The sequence below is a fragment of the Astatotilapia calliptera genome, chromosome 13 (assembly GCF_900246225.1).
Source record: "Astatotilapia calliptera chromosome 13, fAstCal1.2, whole genome shotgun sequence".
NCBI lineage: Eukaryota > Metazoa > Chordata > Actinopteri > Cichliformes > Cichlidae > Astatotilapia > Astatotilapia calliptera.
This window is the reverse complement of record NC_039314.1, coordinates 5,295,531-5,315,311: the sequence shown is the minus strand read 5'-3', so window position 1 is coordinate 5,315,311 and position 19,781 is coordinate 5,295,531. Positions and strand designations below refer to the sequence as shown.

The 19,781-nt window shown below is 41.1% G+C and overlaps 1 protein-coding gene across 1 annotated transcript in view; it reads right to left on the bottom strand.

The window, feature by feature from the left end:
- Positions 1-18,322, bottom strand: part of adgra1b (adhesion G protein-coupled receptor A1b) — a 185,033-nt gene extending 166,711 nt beyond the window's left edge. The window contains exon 1 of the mRNA XM_026189076.1: positions 17,544-18,322. Within this exon, the coding sequence (XP_026044861.1) occupies positions 17,544-17,761 (218 nt within the window). The 5' untranslated portion in view covers positions 17,762-18,322. The remainder of the gene's footprint in view (positions 1-17,543) is intronic.
- Positions 18,323-19,781: the final 1,459 nt, after the last annotated feature.

The window sequence follows — 19,781 nt, the reverse complement described above, 5'->3', positions numbered from 1 at the left end:
TTGACAGAGAACTAGTGGGAAGATCCGGCGGGACAAAATCCGCAGAGCCAATACAAGAGACAAAGAATGCACAAAAAAGATAGAAATAATCGGGTGAGATAATAGACTTTTCACTAAGCCCCTCCATCCAGTTATTGCTGCTATGGCTGTCAAGCGTTCCATTGTTGCACAAAGCACTTTACACACTGATACCACAGGCACATTTATTATTTGAAATTTGCAGTAATTCTTTAAACAGTGATATGACAGCTGATTTCACATGGAAGTAAACAGTAGGCTTCTCATTTCCAGCCAACAAGTGAAAATCTATTTTATCTGCTGTACGAACGACTGTCGTTTGACAGTCCACTGAATTTAGTGTTAGAAGACTGAGGCCAAAGCTGCTCGTCACCCGCATGAAGTCATACTGTCACCAGCTGATGATCAGCGTCAGTATGGAATAAGGAGGAGCATGGGCATGTTTTGCATAGTAGAGATGGTTAACCGTAGTTATATATGACATTTGTGCCAGTACCACTTTTTTCCATCTGCTATGTGCCACTGCTTGTGGTACAGAACAGAGCAGCATTAACATGACAGAAAAGACACTGATTGTGTCAGACATGGCAGAGGAGGAGGAGCTGGAATGGAGGTGGGTTGCTAACCTTGCTCAGTAATGTAAATAACATGCCCTATATGAGATTTGCCAATCAGCTGTCAAATATCTGTCTGCACTGAAATCTCACCTGAACTAATTCCTCAATTATCAGTAAAAACGTAATTTAAATGTTACATGCCAAAAACGTCCTGTTTAACTGACTTTTATTTTGTGCTATTTTATTTTTACAAAACTGTTTTGTTTTTTTTTTACATCAAGTGTAGTTATTACTTGAGCCCTGTGTCTACTGTTTTGGGACATGGTGAAATTCAAAGGCTTGCAATTTATGTGGGCTTGGCGAAATCAGTCAATTAGAAAGTGTAGGGCCAAATTAACTCATGGGTTGAAGGGGAAAAAAGTTCTGTGGGTGATCAGCTCAACTAACAATGGGCTAATTTACTAAAAACCTAAATTCACAAATCAAAACAAGCAGACTGGATAATGGACAAGCAGTCTAGTAATCAAAATAAAACAGTCTCCAGTAACAGCAATGGCAATTTAGATCACTGAGAGCCAACTTAATGGTAATTTCGTGTCTTTTTTTAGTGCAAACTTCTCTGTTAGAAATTGCTGAGGGCTGCTTATGTTCTGCATAAATCAGAGGAGCACAGGATTTGTGTAGAAAAAGGGCTGTTACAAACTATCCCATAGTGTAAACCTGAAATCTGCAACAGCTGATCTGTAGGATGTGCAGAATAACACAAAACATAATCCACCATCAAATACTTACCCATCTGTGCGTCGATGAACTTGCTGTTATTGTGTTATGTGCAATAATGCAAGCAATTCTCTAATTTTAGGAAGACGTTTTTATAAAACCCATTAGACATCAGAGATCAGTCTAGAAGTGTATGAGTCCCATTCATTTTTGCATTTTGACAGTCATTTCAATATGGCAATATGTGCATGAAAAAAAATCACGAAAGGTGAAGATTTTATGACGTGCCATTTTCAAATGAAGGAATTTTCTCGATTAATTTTTCAACCATAACTGAATGTTACAAATAACAATTACAGTTCACAATTACAACTACATACAGAAACTGTTAAAAAACGGATAATATGCTCACAGAAAATTACGTTAGTTTTTTTTTACAGTGTAACTTTGAGCTATCCACTATATACAAATTCGTTCTCACTCATTTTGAGTATATCAGCATTCCTAGGGGCGACTATCACAGCCACACCCGGTGCAAAATAACACATGACCTAAAGTTAAATGCATTAAATTTAGTGCAATTTGCAATGAATTGCTTTATCAGACCTTTCTGATTTTCCACTCTAAAACTGAAACTCCTACAAAGACCTGCACAACAAGCCCAGTCACGAAAATACCTGCACCCTGTGCACTTTAATACCAAAAGAGAGTATTTCATTGGTGCAGTAAATTTGTAAATTTGATCCTTTAAGCTGAGTCAGATTAGACAAGATTTAAAGACCACCAAATGTGAGTAAGCAAGAGTTTGTATGGATTTCTATTGTTGTTGATCCAAACATCAGTATCCTGCTGCGTTGGTGTCAGTTTGAATTCGTCTTGACAAAAGCTCTCTGCATGCAGGAAATTGCAGCAGATACAAGCCAGCATGGAAGCAGCCGGACATGGTGAGAAACTCCTTGGAAAACCGAGCAGGTCAATATCACAATATTTCACACAGAGAATTACTGAAAGATAACCAAAGAGCTCAAACAGTTTGAAGGGCCAGGTGGAGTTGATTCTGGTATTCCCTGAGCTTTTTCTAAATGCTAGCACTATAAATTGTGCCAAAACTGCTGCGCTTCTTTTCTAAAGCCACATATGAACAATGTGGCAGGGTAAAGGTGGTCGAGCTGAGACACTCACTGCTGTCGCTGTGTTTTCTCCAGTGTCTCCCATTCTGTTCCTACACCTCCCTCTGCGGACGGACGTCCCACTCAGGGACAGGCAGCCACTGTTTGTGCAAACTCAAGCGTGTCCTGTGCTGTGTTATGCTGCATGTATGTGTGTGCGGATTTGTGTGGATGTGCCTGCTTGCCGACCCCTGCATGCCTATCTCAGGCCTCTGCGCAACGTCCAGGAAATCACAGGAAAAACAGAATTGAACATTATGTAAACAGGCCATGACAAACTTGTGGAGGAGCCATCCAACTCTGTATTTACATTATCAATTATGTTCTCTGTGGATAAGCTGCTTTCAGCGAGGAGAAGTGATTCAGTATTGTCTCTGTGGGCTGCAGCAAATGGTCTATGTCATTGCTTACTGTGTTCCAGCGCCAACCACAGCCAGATGTGTATAGTTTATCTAGTAAATGCTGCATTTTCACAAAATTCCCACATGGCATAGGGCATTCATTTGTGTGAATGTTGAGTTTGCGAGCGTAAAATTGGAAGATTGAAGCACTGCAGAAGGTTAAACAGTTGATTAGTTAATTGATAATAAATTTGTGTGACAGTATTTTGATAACTGATACACACTGGAGTCATTTTTCAAATAAAAATGCCAAGGTTTTGATGAGAAATATGAGAACTGAGTACTGTACGAAAGTCTTGAGCCACCCCCATTTTTTTTTTAAGTGGCCCTGAGTAATAGTTCTCAAGACTTTCTGAAGGTCTTTTTTAAGTTTTTGGACATAACCTGGGAATAATTCAAGAATAAAAAGACATCTGATTCAACAGATAAGTAAGTGTTGTGTCTACACGTATCAGACAGGTTTTTAAATGTTTCTTTGGGCACTTATTAGCAGCCTGTTGCAAAAACATATCATTTGTTCCCATTAACACAGTTTAACAGGCATAAAATTGCTTTTGTTGTGTGTTGCTTTGTCTTTTCCCAACAAGGGGATTCCCAAAGAGCCATTAGCTGAAAACATATCTCAGCATGGTGTGCAATGAGCTCTTAAAAAATTTGAGGAACATGAACAAGTTGAGGATAAAAAGTGACATACCTGAAAAACTATGTACAGCTTAAGAACGGTATCTAAAGGTCATGTCATTGAGAAGTTAAAAAAAATCCAGCAAAGACCTGACACGGGACCTGAGAGACGTGTCTGGACCTTTAGTTGATCCATCTACTGTTTCTAAGCCTTATTAGAAATAGTCCCAGTGGAAGGATGGCTGCTAAAGAGCCATTATTAAGAACTGGAAACAGGGGTAAAAGGCAAAACTGATGACTGTCACCAGTATGTATGGAGGACGTCAGCAGAGAGGTACGACAGTGCTTGTTTACAGTCATCTGTAAAACAAATTGAAGGCTCTGTCATTGTTTAGAACTGCATTTCATTCCAATGGTGTTTGGGATCTTGTCAAAATGTTAAAAGTGATGCGACTATAAACACAGAAAATTATAGTCTAATCTACCATGTAATAAATAATAATAATAAATGAAAACATTCTGGATTTTTTTTTTATTATGGCTTAATTTTAAACGTGACAATGATTGTAAACACACTGTCTCTGTAAACGCAAACCTGACAGAAAAACACACAGTAGAACACTAATCAATCACATAACTGAGGCAGTTTAGGATCATTCTGATAGAGAACAGAAAAAAGGCAGCTAATATCTAAAAAAGAGCTTTGAATGTCCTTAAAGGAGCCCGGAGAGCTACTTCAAGAAATGACAAGAAAGCTGCCTAATGTCTGGACATGTTTCAATAAATAGCTGCACCTATTTTCCATTTCCTAGCCAAATATAAAGAAAATTCTTCCTTTAAACAGGACCTCTTGCTCTTAATCTCCCTCCACACCACAGCTGGGATATTTCTGTGAGGCCGAACAAAGTCAGTGCTCTAGAAACCAGTCTGGCTGGAGCAAAGACATTCAGCTATATCATTATGGAGGAATAGAAACGAAAATAGCTCCCACGGAAGTAATCCAACACACCGATCATGAGGAGCAAAGGGAGTAAAGATCACAATCTAAACTATGGCAAACATTTAGATCTACTGGCCTCGAGGATTCAAGCCACTTCTCTTCAAACAGCCAAACCCAGTGTTTTTTTAGAAGATCAAGTTACTAGACAGGGCTAACCAAAATAACATATTTCACATCTACTAACATTGACCTTGGATGGAAAATTGCTTTAAGAGCTACCAACAGATGTTCACATGGCCTCTAAATGATGGTGAAGGTCATCTGACTGAGACACAATCTACCGTTCTACTATTGCAGATCAGTTAGTCAGATTTGTTTGCTTGTGTTTACAGAAGGTTATAAAGTAAGGTGTTATTCTGTGTTATTCTTGTGATTTGACTTAAATATGAAGCAATAAAATGAAGGTTATCTTGTCTTTATCTTTAACAAAAGAGAAAGTTCTGTTTAGTTGAGTTCTTCAGTTGGGGAATTCCAAAAAAGTAAGTTCTTATCATAATCTTTATTATTATCTATTGCATGCAACTATATAGTTTTTCAGATGCCTTAGATGCTCTTCATTCTGATCAGAGTGAATCAGAGAGAAGAGTGCAGTCTTCGCTTGCTTTCCTTTTTTGTGCAAAGTGCCATATTCGCTGGGTTTGCCCTATTTGCTATTGAACAGCACAGCAATATTTCATCTTCTTGTTAGGGCAAAATATTGCATATCTTAAATTTGGAATTAACCTTTAGGAATGTCTTGTTGATTTTAATTATGTGACTTCATAATTTGATAAGTTGTCAGAACCAGCACAACAATAACCTCCGATTACATCACCTCTAGTGTACCACCTTATAAACAGCTCTACACTCTGCACTGATGACTGCAGACGGATTCAGATTGACTGTTTGCAACATATCAGCAAACAGTCTGTGTTCATAAAGTAGATAGTCTGTCAGTCAGGTAATTGCAAACCTTTGAGTCTCAGAGTGACTTCAGTCAGTCTCGCTCAACCTCAGGACAACCAACTGATCACCACAAAAATTCAATTAAAATTTTTTCGTATTCATAAGAAGCGTGACATTCTACTTTAACTTTAGTCTGATTGAGCCATAAAGGCGATTGGAGATCAGAGATTTGAGTTTACACTATTGTAAGCTAAGAATTCAAAAGTTCATTTACCGAATTATATGTTAACCAGCAATAATATTTAGATATGAAAAAGGCCACATCACGAGAAATTACTTAATGGAAAAGTTCAATAGAAAAAATAAGCATTTTTTTAAAAGTTAGTTTTTTGTGATTACAGGCATTGCTAAATGCTGAAGCTACGTGACTGGAAGCCTAAGCAGTCTCTAACTATTAGGCTCACCACAGACATAGACATATAGCATCAGTGACTTGTGTTGAGTGAGTGGAGAAAAATGTGAAGAAGCTGAGTGACAAACACATATGCAAGCACAGGGCTCCTACATATGCACACAAATGGATACACTGACTCCCTGATTCGTGCACACACAGAGGCAGGCATACGCTCATAATCTAGCACACAGGGCTGATAAAAGCCTGCCAAGGCTCCTGTGAGACAAATAGAACAGCTAATACGATTCCCACTGGGATCACACATTGCAACAGAAGCAGCACACATCAGGGCTTTAATCACCTTGTTGTACAGTTAGTCAGAAAACGGGGTAAAGACAACATGCTTCTAAGCTGGCCTCCACTGCTCTCTCAAATTTATGGCCCTTTAAGTAACTTTAGTATTTACTCAGCGGCGTATGAAGGAGGCAGGGAGAGCAGCACAAAGAAGTATCCTTGGCAGACACTGTATTTGTCTTTACTTAATATTTTTTGGTAGTAGGTCTGGGTTTTGACACATTCTTGGTTTTTCCATGCTACAGTAGGATTTACAGCGACTGCTCCAGTGGTCATGAACTCTCGATCATTGAATCATTATTGTCTAACGCAGAACTGATCAGACCTGAACCACGTCAACTGCAGTCAGAGAGATTTTCAGGCAGCCAGTGTGAAGGCCAGCTTCTAAGTGATATATCTGTAGCCTCTGAAGAAACCTTGACAATATCATTGGCATTTGCTGGTAACTAGATTGAGTAATGGCTATTTATTAAGAACACTGGCAGTTTCCTTAAAGAGCAGCCACCTCTGTGGCTGTAAAATGAAGCCAACATGGAAGTGGTAAAAACCGCACTTAAGTGGTCACTTGAGACTGGCTCCAAAAGCATGTCACTTCTTATCGACTCTATTGATAAAAATGCCCACCGTAAGAACTTTAACGAACAGGAACAAAAAAGTTTTGGCCTCCATAGTTTCCCCCTTTAACACAACTGTACAGATAGTGACTTATTTATTTATTTATTTATTCATTCATTTACACCCATTTAGATTTTGTTGAGGACCAACGTTAGGTTTTCTTCAGATATGCTGACCACAGATGGTGTACGATGGCTACCGTGACATCACTCACTGGTTTCTGAATTCTCGTTTTCAAGCCTTTATGACATTTGACAAGGTGGGGTGGGGGTGGCCTGAGAAACTGCTTGATAACTGGCCAATGACTTTTGATTGACTGTGGCTAATCTCTCGTTTTAAAATATGGCATGACCAAGATTTGCAAAATAGATTTCCCAGCACCAGCTGAACACATGAACAGGAGTACCACAAACTTTGCAGATCACCTTAGAGACCAACATCCTGGTCTTTATGAAGAATTTTCAACAACACCTAAGTATTAAACAGCAAGAATGTTACTGTTTCACTTCTAGCAGTTACCCCTCATTAGCCAACTGTTGAGCTGTCATTAAAACAGCGGTTAACAAGCTCCTTCTAATAATACAATCATAACAGTTATGTGGGAACTAGGTAGCAAATGGAATTTAACAGGCACAGTCATTAGAGTGTAAAAAGAGTTTTGCTTCCCTTAAAGACCCAAATTGAAGACATCTACCAGCACCTAGGCAGAAATGGTGGCAGCCTGCTTAACCAGCAGCAGGAGTCCTGACAGGGACTAGAAAGAGAGAGCAGATTTCTCCTGTTTTGGCTTCCTGTTAAGTCCAGAATTGAATTCAAAATCCTGCTCCTCACATACAAGGTCTTAAATAATCAGGCCCCATCTTATCTTAATGACCTTGTAGTACCATATCACCCTATTAGAGCACTTCGCTCTCGCTCTGCAGGCCTACTTGTTGCTCCTAGAGTATTTAAAAGTAGAATGGGAGGGAGAGCCTTCAGTTTTCAGGCCCCTCTTCTGTGGAACCAGCTTCCAGTTTGGATTCTGTCATGGTCTGGTTGGGCACCTGCAGGTCTCAGACAGCGGCTCCTCCTCCTTTAGGCGGAGTCCGGTTGCCCCTCCCTGGCTGACCACCTGTGAGCAATCGTGCCAGCGGTATATCAGACCTGCGCTCTCAACCACTCATCGCCAGAGTATCTGCTATTCCCATCGATAGCACCCGGAGTGGAGATCTTGTTCCCCTCGCTCCCGTCCTCCTGGACCTGGGCCGCCAGCTGCTTACACAACGTGGCCTGCTGGCCCACCGCTCACCTGCCTGCCTCCCCACGCCTCGACCGCTTCCGGGTTTTCCGCTCCACCTGTCCCCTCCATCTGAAACCAATGCCCCCGGCCCCTACCTAGTCCTGTTTCTACCTCCCCGCTGTCCCCGCTGTTCAGCCGTCTCCTAGAGGTGTCTAGGTCGCCCTCATTATCACCGACGAATCCTACGCGCCACTAGTGTGGTGGCGTCGCTTTGTGTTTCACCTTTGTTTACCTGTGGGCGGAAATAAATCATTTGTTTTCTGTCACCTCGCTTCCGGGTTGGTTTCTGCGCCTGTGTCCATCCCTGTTCCCTCGTGCCGTTGAGCCGTGACAGATTCGGGAGACGGACACTATCTCTACTTTTAAGATTAGGCTTAAAACTTTCCTTTTTGCTAAAGCATATAGTTAGGGCTGGACCAGGTGACCCTGAATCCTCCCTTAGTTATGCTGCAATAGACATAGGCTGCCGGGGGATTCCCATGATGCATTGAGTTTTTCCTTTCCAGTCACCTTTCTCACTCACTATGTATCAATAGACCTCTCTGCATTGAATCATATCTGTTATTAACCTCTGTCTCTCTTCCACAGCATGTCTTTATCCTGTCTTCTTTCTCTCACGCCAACCGGTCGCAGCAGATGGCCCCGCCCCTCCCTGAGCCTGGTTCTGCTGGAGGTTTCTTCCTGTTAAAAGGAAGTTTTTCCTTCCCACTGTCGCCAACGTGCTTGCTCATAGGGGGTCATATGATTGTTGGGTTTTTCTCTGTATCTATGAAGCACCTTGAGGCGACTTTTGTTGTGATTTGGTGCTATATAAATAAAATTGAATTGAATTGAATTGAATTGAATTGAATTGAATTGAATTGAATTGAATTGAACCATCAATGAAATATGGTGCCAGGTTCCCAGAAGCACTTGAAATGAACAGGGCTGTTACTGAATACATTTACATGAGCTAAAAGAATAAAGAAGAATAAAAAGCATAAAGGCAGTGTGGTAGCACAGTGGTTTACACTGTTGTCTCACAGCAAGAAGGTCCTGAGTTCAATTCCACCATCAGACCGGTGTCTTTCTGTGTGGAATTTGCATTTTCTCCCTGTTTTTGTGTGGGTTCCTTTTGGGTACTCCAGCTTCCTCCCACCATCCAAAGACATGCAGCTTGTGGGGATAGGTTAATTGATTAATCTAAATTGCCCATAGGTGTGAATGTGAGCGCAAATGGTTGTCTGTCTCTGTGTGCTAGCCCTGCGACAGACTGGTGACCTGTCCAGGGTGTACCCCGCCTCTCACCCTGTGACAGCTGGGATAGGCTCCAGCGCCCCCCGCGACCCTGAAAAGGAGAAGCGGAAGTGGATGGATTGAAGAAATAAAGAGTATTTTCCTGAGTATTGATATCGAGTTTGAAATTCTAGAATGGTGACGACCTTACCCCCTAATTAGCAGGTAAAATTAGCTTTGAATTGAGCTTTACAGTTTATGAATGTAGCTTGTAAACCACACTCTAATCCAAATATGAGCATTAATCAACTTTTTCTTAATTATTAAAATAGCAGCTAACAAGTTGTGATGTGGGAGCAAGGAAGCAAATGTTAGTTCTGCCTAAAAACCAACAAATTCCTACAATAAGCTCCAACAAACAAACATGGCAGTCCTGACGTCCCTGCAGCTACATCTTCTATATTCTGTTAATGTTTCCAATACGCAGCAGCTCAATGCCCATGTTGTTGTTCTTGAGCACACGGATAACATGAGGAAAGAGGTCCTTGGCAACAGCGAAGATAGAAGTGCTGGGGATCTAAAATATTGCACCCTCTGAAGCTTTGATGACTGATACTGGTAAGTGCACTAAAGCTGAACCTTTTGCTTTTTAAAAATCTTCCATATCAGTGGAGATAAGAATGAGAAAAGCCAGTAGAAAGAGACAGAAAGACCAAGAGATTGGCATGACTCCTCACAGCATGAGATAGTAGATACACCATGTTTTATCAGGGTCATTTTGGTCACATCTCTTTAGATTAACATCCAGCTCTCTGTGGATCTGAATGTCATATCATTTAAGGCGTTTAACACTCGGAATGTCTTGATCCGATGTGTTGTGCACTCACAAGGTTGTTCAATGAGTTAATGCACAGGCGTATATGGACAGGCTATGTGTGCAATGAAATATTCATGCAGAAGTACTCAGAACTCAGAGGAGGGTAGAGCACAAACAGCACCTCGGCAGACGAGAAAAGCCCCCAAGGAATAACAGCAAGGAAGAAAAGAGCTGGAGTGAATATAATGGGGGGTAAAGAATATACAGAATTATATTTATAGCAATACTAAAAAATAAAATGCTCTGACATCCAGTATTTGTTCACAGTGACAACGCAGATCAATATAAACTTCTCAATCCTTTGATCATGCTAATCACAACCTGTCCATCTACAGCGAAGAAGCGCATTAATCTAAAATCCAATTGCTATTTTACAGCCACGCTTCCTCCAATGTTTCCCTGCCAGCACTTTGACTGACATGTTCTTGTAGTGGTTTGGAGGGAGCTACTGCCCTATCCTGATCACTTCCCTCTTGACACCACAAACATCCCTCCTGTCTTTCAACTGAAAGGATGATGATGGTGGCGAAGGTCCACAGAGGAGGATACTACAGATTTGGCTTTAGCCCAAACCAGATGCCCTCATTTTTCTCTCTGGCAAACTGGAGAACAACCAGGCTTTCAAGGAGCTCAGTGTGTGAGAACATGCACCAATTAAGAAGATCAATTTCAGCTGACACTTCTGTAAATCACAAACATTTTATTATAGTTGTGTTTTTTTAATTAAGATATTAAAAACAACATGAAGACAAATAATGCACTACTGCAATTATATTTGTTTATTATCGCTGAACTCTTAACTCTGGAAACTGATTGCAACAAGGACAATACTGGGCTCAACGTGAAAGAAGAAAAAATAAACCATTTACTGTGTGATATGAGATGGATATTTAAAAAGGGATTTTTTTTGGCTGAAATGCCAGCATTTAATGTAACAAGTTGCCTTTTTCCCTGTTTGCAGATGTGGGTGAAAGACAATGACGCACTAAGGATGAAAGCCTGTTTATTTCCCCTTAAATGGTGCCACACTGAAAAGGGAAACGCATTTGTGGATTGAGCAACAGCGTTGAGTATGTGAGCTGTGTTCGTGAAAACCTTGTCAAATGTTCCCCGTCTTCTCTGGTGCCTTTTGTTGGATTGGATGACTGAAATCTGAAGGATCGAGACATATTGGCAATTTAACTATTTATTCATTTAACAAACAGATGCCTCTATAGCTCTGGAAGAACCATACAAAGCTTGGAGGATAGAGTTTGGTCCCAGACTGTGGAGATATTGGGTTTGCCAAAACTGCAGAATCGAATTTTGATGTCGTTTAACATTGACGTTGCTTCCAATGATAACAAGCCTTGTTTTTCCAGTGACATCACCATCACAATGCTGCCACCAAAAGCTATGCAGTAATCAACATGTTGATCCAACTGCAGTAGGCAGAATCTGGACTGATCACTGAACATATTTCTCCAAATGTTCAGGTTCCAATGCGCATGGTGCTGACACCAGCGCAAATGGGCCCGACGGTCAAGGGCAGCTGCAGCAGGCCTCTTGACAACCCTTTAAGACCACAGATTGGCTGCGTGCACTCTGTTCTGTATTGTCTGGGTACAGAGCTGTCGGCCATATTGTCCTGCAAACCTTGTCTGCAAATCTGTAGAAGACTGCCTACAGTTCCTAAGTTCTGACAGGGTGAGGAAACAGTCTTCTTGTAGCGTCATCTTCTTGGGACGCCAGCTTCGCAGCCTGTATCTGGCATGTTATAGTCCCCAATTATATGGAATTTGGCCTTCAGTTTGGATATGATATAAGGGCTCACTAAAAATAATGCTGTAACTTGCTTTTGTGGAACATCAGCCGAAAGTTGACCTATCCAGATCAGTCCAACATGGTGTGTTTGGAGTAGACACCAACTGATGCTATAGCAGGGTCCATGCTCACCAGTGCTGCTATTAAGGCACCAAACCTGACTGCAGTTGAGGTATCAGAAGCTCAAAACAAGAGTTAATAGAAGAATAAGCTGTTTGGCACTGACATTGCTTTTTCATTGGTTTTTCATAGATGTAACCCACAAACTCAATTCTGCTGCTCAACCCACAAACACATTTTTCTTACAGATGTGGCACCATTTAAAGGACAATAAAGAGACTTTTATTTGATTGGCAAACTGACTGAAAATATGACATTCAGAATTTTGCACATATTAATTTAATTTATAAAAGTGTCTTAGAATTTTCTTGAACATTGTTTAAGTTCTGAATTTATTTACTTGAAGTTCATAATAATAAATCCTTTACAGGATTCAGAGTACATAACACCACTGTGGTTAATGAGTTATTTTCATAAGGGGGAAAAAAATCAAAGAAACAAAACAACATAAAACAAAAAAACTTTATGCTTCGCAAATCAGTCACTGCATAACAGAAGAAAGTTTTTTGGTTTATTTCTATAACATCGGATCAGACTGGGGCTCTGGGTGCATCTTCATCACTTTCTAACATGTAGAAGACAGAAACATTGTTTTGAGGAACATTTGAATGCATTTCATTTCAAAGCCACTCATCTCATAGACTAACACTTTAGGTATTAACATTATATTACAGGTTGAAAACCAACCTGTTGGGTGAACTACATGCTAATTCTAATAAAGCAACAGAGTGTGGATTTCTGATTTTTCATGAGTAGGTGGGCAATATTCTGTCTCTACTACTACTATGTGCTGCAAGCAGTACTGACAGCTTTGTCAACTGTGAAATGTGCTTGAGTATACAAACTGACTCATTGTTAACATGCACTTTGCTTAATTCGCCGTGGAGAAAACATCATGCTCAGACTGTGGAACAAGTATTTTATTCCCCTGAATGAAGAAATACAGTCTGTACAGTAACATGACCGTAAATAATACTGCTCCTTCTTTTATTTATCCTTTGCACACAAGAGTCATACATTTTAGTTGGCTGTTTTGCCATCCTTACCTATGGAACTTTTTTATGCTGTGTTATGGAATATATATTTAAATGATAGTTAAAGCTAATGAATCAGACGGCACAGTTTTTCTCTATATTCAGTCTAATGATGTTGGCCAGTGTCAAATACTGGATCAGGGCAACCCTTGACACCTTAAACCATTCTTTACAACTTTGTTAATGCATTTTTGCCTTTGGAGAGAAGGGGAATGTTTTAAACTATTTATTTTGAGCCAGTGACTCCTTCCAGGAGTAGACCCCAACCAGTTTATTAGTGATCTGATATTATTGGGTATTGGCTAACTATTTGTTTATCTAATGTAAACACAACAACCTGCTGTAATCTGTTTATTTTTCGTATGTTGGAATATTTCATTTTTATCTTCCTCCAAACACCCCCATCTGATCACAGCAGATGGCTCCCCCTGCCTGAGGTGGTTCTGCTGCATGGTTCTCCAAGTTTAAAAGGGAGTTTTTCCTTCCCACTGTCACTGTGATTGGAGTAGCTTGATTGTAAGGGTTTTCTCTGTATTATTGTAGAGTATCTACCTTACAATATAAAGCACCTTGAGGTTGTGATTTGATGCTATTTAAATGAAACAGAATTGAATTGAATTGACCAATTATTGGTACTGGTATCAGTCTTAAAAGTCCTTTATTGGTTGGGCTCTAGATCCATGCATACCACTCTAACATGTGTAGAAACTGCAGCCTGACTTGCCTGTTTTGTGCTATGTTAACACACAGGACCACAGGAGAAAGTGTGGTTGTAGAACAGTCAGCTGAAAAATATGTGAAACTCAGTTTAAGCTTCCACACGTTGAGCTACTCTCAGCAGGTAATATATGAGTATTCAGACAATATGCAAATAGTACACGACCCGGGTCAGGCTGCAACAAAGCAACTCAGCAAGAGAGAGAAAAGCAGCAGTACAAACATTGTAATGTTTATTAAAAGTTGTCAATTATGCAAGTGCACTGTATGTGCAGTATGTCTTTGGATGTAGATTCCAGCAGAGCAGAGACTCACAAGCTCACTTACAGTAAGCTGTGAGTGTGGAGTGTGCAAGCACCTCCACATCCCAACTGTTTGCAGTGGTCGCATCTGCTCAGTATCACTCTCATCATCAGTCTCAGCCCTCAGGTGATTTTCTACCAAACACTTGACATCCTCACTTTCCCAGCATCCTCTCTGTCACTCCTTTAAGTACTTTAACTGCTTTTTTTACTCTGAATCTCCCATCTCCCCCTACCACAACCATCCATGCATCTCTTCCACAATCTATTCCTCCTCTTTCTGAGATGAGCGAGGCGTGGTCCTGCTGGACCACTGCCTAAGACAAGTGTCAGCAACGATCTCAGCCGCTACTCTCTGCAGTGAAATGGCGCACCGCTGAAACGATTACACCAGATAGGTCCCAAGGTCAACAGAGCTGTCAGGACAAGCTCTAAACTCTTCAACTCCAACCCCTCCCCGTGGACGATAAGGAAAACAGGCGGAGGTGTTAATCGAGGGCGCTGTGCGGCTCACAGACTTACTGACACGCTCTCTCATACAGTTCATTTTCATCTCTCTCGTTTATGCAAATGTTCTTTCATTTGCTCGTTAAGTTGTTTTTCTTTGGCAGTCGCAGGGCGCCGCATTATTGCAGGGCTTGTTCCTCATAAACATTTTATAGATACAATACTGAAACGCAAAAAGAAAACCAACAAAGCACAATCTGTGCCTCTAATCAGAAGTGGTGCTTGGATCTGGGCTGGTACACTTGAACGTGACAGGTTGTCATTGAGGAAATGGCTCAACAAGGGGTTCATTGTCTATGTAGGTGGTGAGATCAGGAGAAAATAAAGAGAGCATGCCGAAGGACATTTGGGAAATTTGCTGACAGTTTATGGGGTGGGGGGGTGGGGGGGGGGGGGGGGGGGGGTTGGTATGTACATGCTTCCCCTGATATATATGTTTATTTGTACAGCACATCTAAACAAAAGAGCACGCAGGGGAGGTCACTTTAGCCTGACAAAGGTCACATTTCCTAACGCAGGAAAACTGCTTCCTGGCCGGTAAGAGCTCTGCTGTAAGATGGAGTTCACCAAGGAATAGTGCTCACACACTACCTCGAATTTCTCAGGGAAACTCGGAAAGAAGGAGACGCTTCAACCTGCGTCGCTGTACTTTGATGCTTACTTACTGTGTACTGTGAAGGTTAACCTTACTTTATCTTTCTGTGTAGACCGCTTAGAAAAAAATCAAACCTCGTTAGTACCTGTGAAACCTTAAAAACGCCTCCACTTTTACTAACGCCGAGGATAAAACAAAGCTTTTTAACCATTCCCCACTTAAAAGAAACAAAAGCAGCTCTGCCTGCGCGGAAACAAACACCACTCCAGATAAACTGCTGTAAGCAAAGTGCTGCCATTAATCAACTATGCTTGTGGTTCAGAATGAGTAGTCGCCTGTAACTTGTCAAGGGCCTTTACATTAAGTATTTGCTTTTACACTCCAAAGGCAGACCTCGAGTTTCCGTGAATAAAGCAGTCTATTAATCTTGCCGTCAATCTGTGCACCTGCAGAGAGAGAAGGGGAGAGGGAGCAGGTGGGGGGGGGGGGGGGGAAGTTATCAACCCCTCAAGTGTTTGAAGTGCTATTTCATCCACAAGAGAGACACAGATGAATACTAAGAGAGGTTTCTCCAAGATGGTGTGGAAGAGCAAAATCTATGAATGTTTGAATGACTTTCAATACAGTAAAGGTAACGGCACCTCTAAACAGCACCGAGGGTAGGGAGAATGATTTATGCAGATGTGAGCAATGGATGAGGTCTGACTGTCACTAACAGGGGGAAGGTAGATCTCAAAGTGGGTCTAGAAACACACTAAGGAATAGATTTAGATTTTTCAAACTATCATTTGAATCAGTGATCTAGTAATAAGAGCAGGATTTTACAAGGACTAGCTTCTGCTCTCTCCCTTTTGAAATTACAGACAGCATGTAGACAAACAGTGATCACTCTTCATTACAGCATACTAAACACCCCCGTCAGTACAGGAACAGGAAGAGAAGTAAATGCCTCCTGCTCTGCCAATGCATAAGACTGTAATATAAAACTGTCATTCATCAGAGCATAGTTCAGGATGGATTAATTCCCAGTAACCCACCAGAAAACATTCTGAGAATGCTGACAGACTGAGTTGCACCAATGAATTACAGAACTTATTGAACCTAGACCATCTCATCTGGACCATTTTTTGTGATGTGGTTTGTGATTGTCATTCCTTCTATTGATATGTGTGTATGTGCAACCCATTTCTTGCATTTCTTTGTACATATTATCTCTCCTTTCTTCACCTGCTGATCTTTTGGGAAATGTGAGACTAACACATTAAAAACTGTTAAAAGGGTTAGAATTGCAAATTAAAATTTTTAATTTAAAAAAAAAATGCTGCTAAATTTTATAATTAATCCATCCAAATAATAGACTGATCATCAGAGTTAACAGTGATCTCATTTCACTTATCGATCAGTCTTTGACCAGTTTTTCCAGTTATAAAATCTCTTTATTATTTAATTAATTATATTAATTATTAATTAGGCCTCATTTCTTTAACCATAAGCAATAAGAGTAAATCAATAAAATAAAATCAGGAAATAATAATATCCTGTATATTTAACAGAAACTTTTTGGCAGCTGGATGCCCGTATAAACCGTATAAACCTATAACAGTATCTTACTTTTGGCGCTCCCCATAATACTGTTCTAATCACAGAAATCAGTTACAGTGTGGAAAACAGAATATGATAACAAAGAGATTCTTTAAATTGCAAGTTACTACAAGGTTAATTCAAGGTTTGGCAGATAAAGAAGAATAGTAGGTACACTACATTATACATTATTATTTACTTATTATACGTCATGACTGTGGGGATTACCTCAGCGACTTTGCTAGCACTCTGATTTTGAACTGGAACCAATCTGTTGTGTAAATTTTTTAAAAATCATTTTGTTAGAAGAGTGCATCGTGGATAAGTTTAGTGACCTTTCAGTGGCATCCTTAATGCAGTGGGGCTGGGTGGGCGGGGGCAGTAATGGTAATAATGTAATAAGGTTGCAGAAAGGCTGGCTGCCAACCACATATTTCACAACATATTTATGGTAACAGTGCAAGGTAACATTATTCTTTGATGTGTACTATTCTTCTGCAACTCGATAAATGACTTACTGGTAAATTATGCCAAAGTTGTTTAACTGTGTGGAATCAATTTATAACACTTAACGCTATTGTTCATGCAGGCAGACGCCCTAACGGGGGCCGGGGACTCCGTAGATGAATTGGAAAATAGAGGAAATAAAATTATCTTTGCACTTTTCCCACACTGTTTTCTTCCTGATAATCCGTTATATGTTGAGTCTCACAAACACACACTACCTCGTGTGTGGGCTTTATATTAGTGACGTGAAAGTCTTGACTGCTCCTACTTACAGCGAAACGGTCCTGTTGGGTAAGAAGCTGGGCTGTAAGGTGTCCATCAGATCCACGTCGTCGCACACAACTTTGATTCGGACCTGCTGCCTGCTCAACTCCTTGGACCTCTCAGCGGAGCAGTGACAGCTGTCAATGATCAGATCCGGGCAGTTTCTATTGCTCAGGCTCGACTTGCACAGCAGGACTATTACGCACAATAAAGTCAGCGCCCTCATTGTGGAATGAGATAACTTAAAATATAAGAAGAAGAAAGGGGAAAAAGGAAAGAAACCCGCTATTTTCAAGTGATGTCGTCCCAGCTTCTGTGACAAACAGGGACCATTTCACATTCACTCCCGTTACAATAAAGTTTCCTCCGTTCCTGAGCCGAAGTCCAGATCCCAAACCCCGCTCGTCACCTGCTGCGCTGTAATGAGCTGAATACTTTCGCTGTTTTATTGCTTTTAAACCAGGAATAAAGTTAAACATCGCGGGTTTTAAATGCTGACATTTCTGAACAACAGTCTTACGAGCCGGCTTCTGTCATGTGCTCTGGAGAAAACTTCCAAAAGTGCGTTTTCAAAGTCAAACTTTTCGGCGACACTACCTTTCGCGCTGGCAGCAGAAATCAAGAAATATTCCCTTCACGATCCATTTAAAGTGCTTCTGTTTAAACCGTTGCATGCAGTGTTGTCATTCTTTGTCATCACGCAGTTTATGCGCCCTTGGACTTGTTGCGCATGTAGTGTCCCGAAAGTCCCTCCCCGTCCAGTCCTTACAGGCGTCGGTGTGGGCTCATAAACATCTCATTGCTACAAGAGGCCGTTAGATAACGTCCTGAAGACTTTCGGCTTCTCTTTCTTTCGGATTGCGCTTACTGAAAGCAACAGGGGGAAGAAGCCCGTCCTCTCATCTAAATAATAATCAATGAGTGGGATCACAGATGGGCTAAATTAAACAATTTTCTCGTCTTTGCCACCTCAGAGAGTCCCCGGAGGTCCTCTAGACCCATGATTTCTCAAACACAAACATTTACACTGCCTGATGAAAAGTGCTGCTGTTTGTTTTAGTCTCTTCAGTCACTCAGGGACGAAGGAACCGGTTTGTATCCAATTCCCGTGACCTGTACACAAACTGAAAATGAGCCACAGCGCTGGTGAACAGGCGAAACACACATTTTCGGGGGGGAAATGGCTTGAATTGTGATCTTGGGAAACATGGTGTTCTACTATTTTACATGCCCCCTAAACGAAAGTAGAATCTTGTTTTTTTAACTCATTAGTTTCCATATTGCTCGGCTTTGATTTGCTGCAGTGAGAGGCTGCTGCAGATGTTGGCATTTTACGAGCAGAGGACAGACTTGTAAACCTGGCGTTCATTTCACTGATGGCAATAAATTAAGAATATGAGCTGGAAGGTTGACACAGTAACGGATTGTTGGCCTCATGAAGATGATTAATGAGTAAATACAGAAAAGACTACTTTAAATGTCTTTATGTTTTAGGATTTAGAGGTACTTAAAAGAGAGTGTGAACTGGGGCATTTCTTTGAAATTAGATTAACTTTGATGAGCTGAATTTTAGTTTGTTTGTATTTTTTATTCCATCCAAGATGTCATCTGATTCCTCTTGAGACAGAAAGCAAACAATGTGGACCAATACCTGTCCTATAATGTGCACTTATTCTTATCAAGCAATAGTGACTTTGAACAGCCCACACGATGTATCCAGTGACATCAATCTCGTCTCTTTCTGGGGCATAATCTGTACAGAGGGCTTGGCCCCAGGGGGACAGAAGCTGAGACAGCTGGCTAGTTAGGTTCCCCGGGGCCAGGGTGAGGTGCTTCCCCTGTGTGTTTGTGTGTCCATGTGCATTGCACCCTGGGCCAAAATCCTCCCTCATTATCCACATTGTCTCCGGCACAGGCCCGAGAGCACAAAGGAGGGTTTGAAGCCGCTCCCACTGACCCTGCAAGCAGCCCGTGTTTCCTATTCTTCCGTTTTGACAGGCAAACATGGACTCCCTTTCTCTCCATAAGAGCATGCTATACTGAGAAAGACACAACCTTCCCTTCTCTGTTTATCCACATATGGAGACCCTTGTGCTCCCATGACACCGCCTCAGACTGTCAGTCACATTTGTTTACACAGATGTATATTTACCTCGTACCTCTAAGTGCAGAGGAGAATCTTACCCACCAGCTGACCTCTGGGGAAGCCAAAGAAAAGTCACTTGATGTAGCTGACATCAACATTT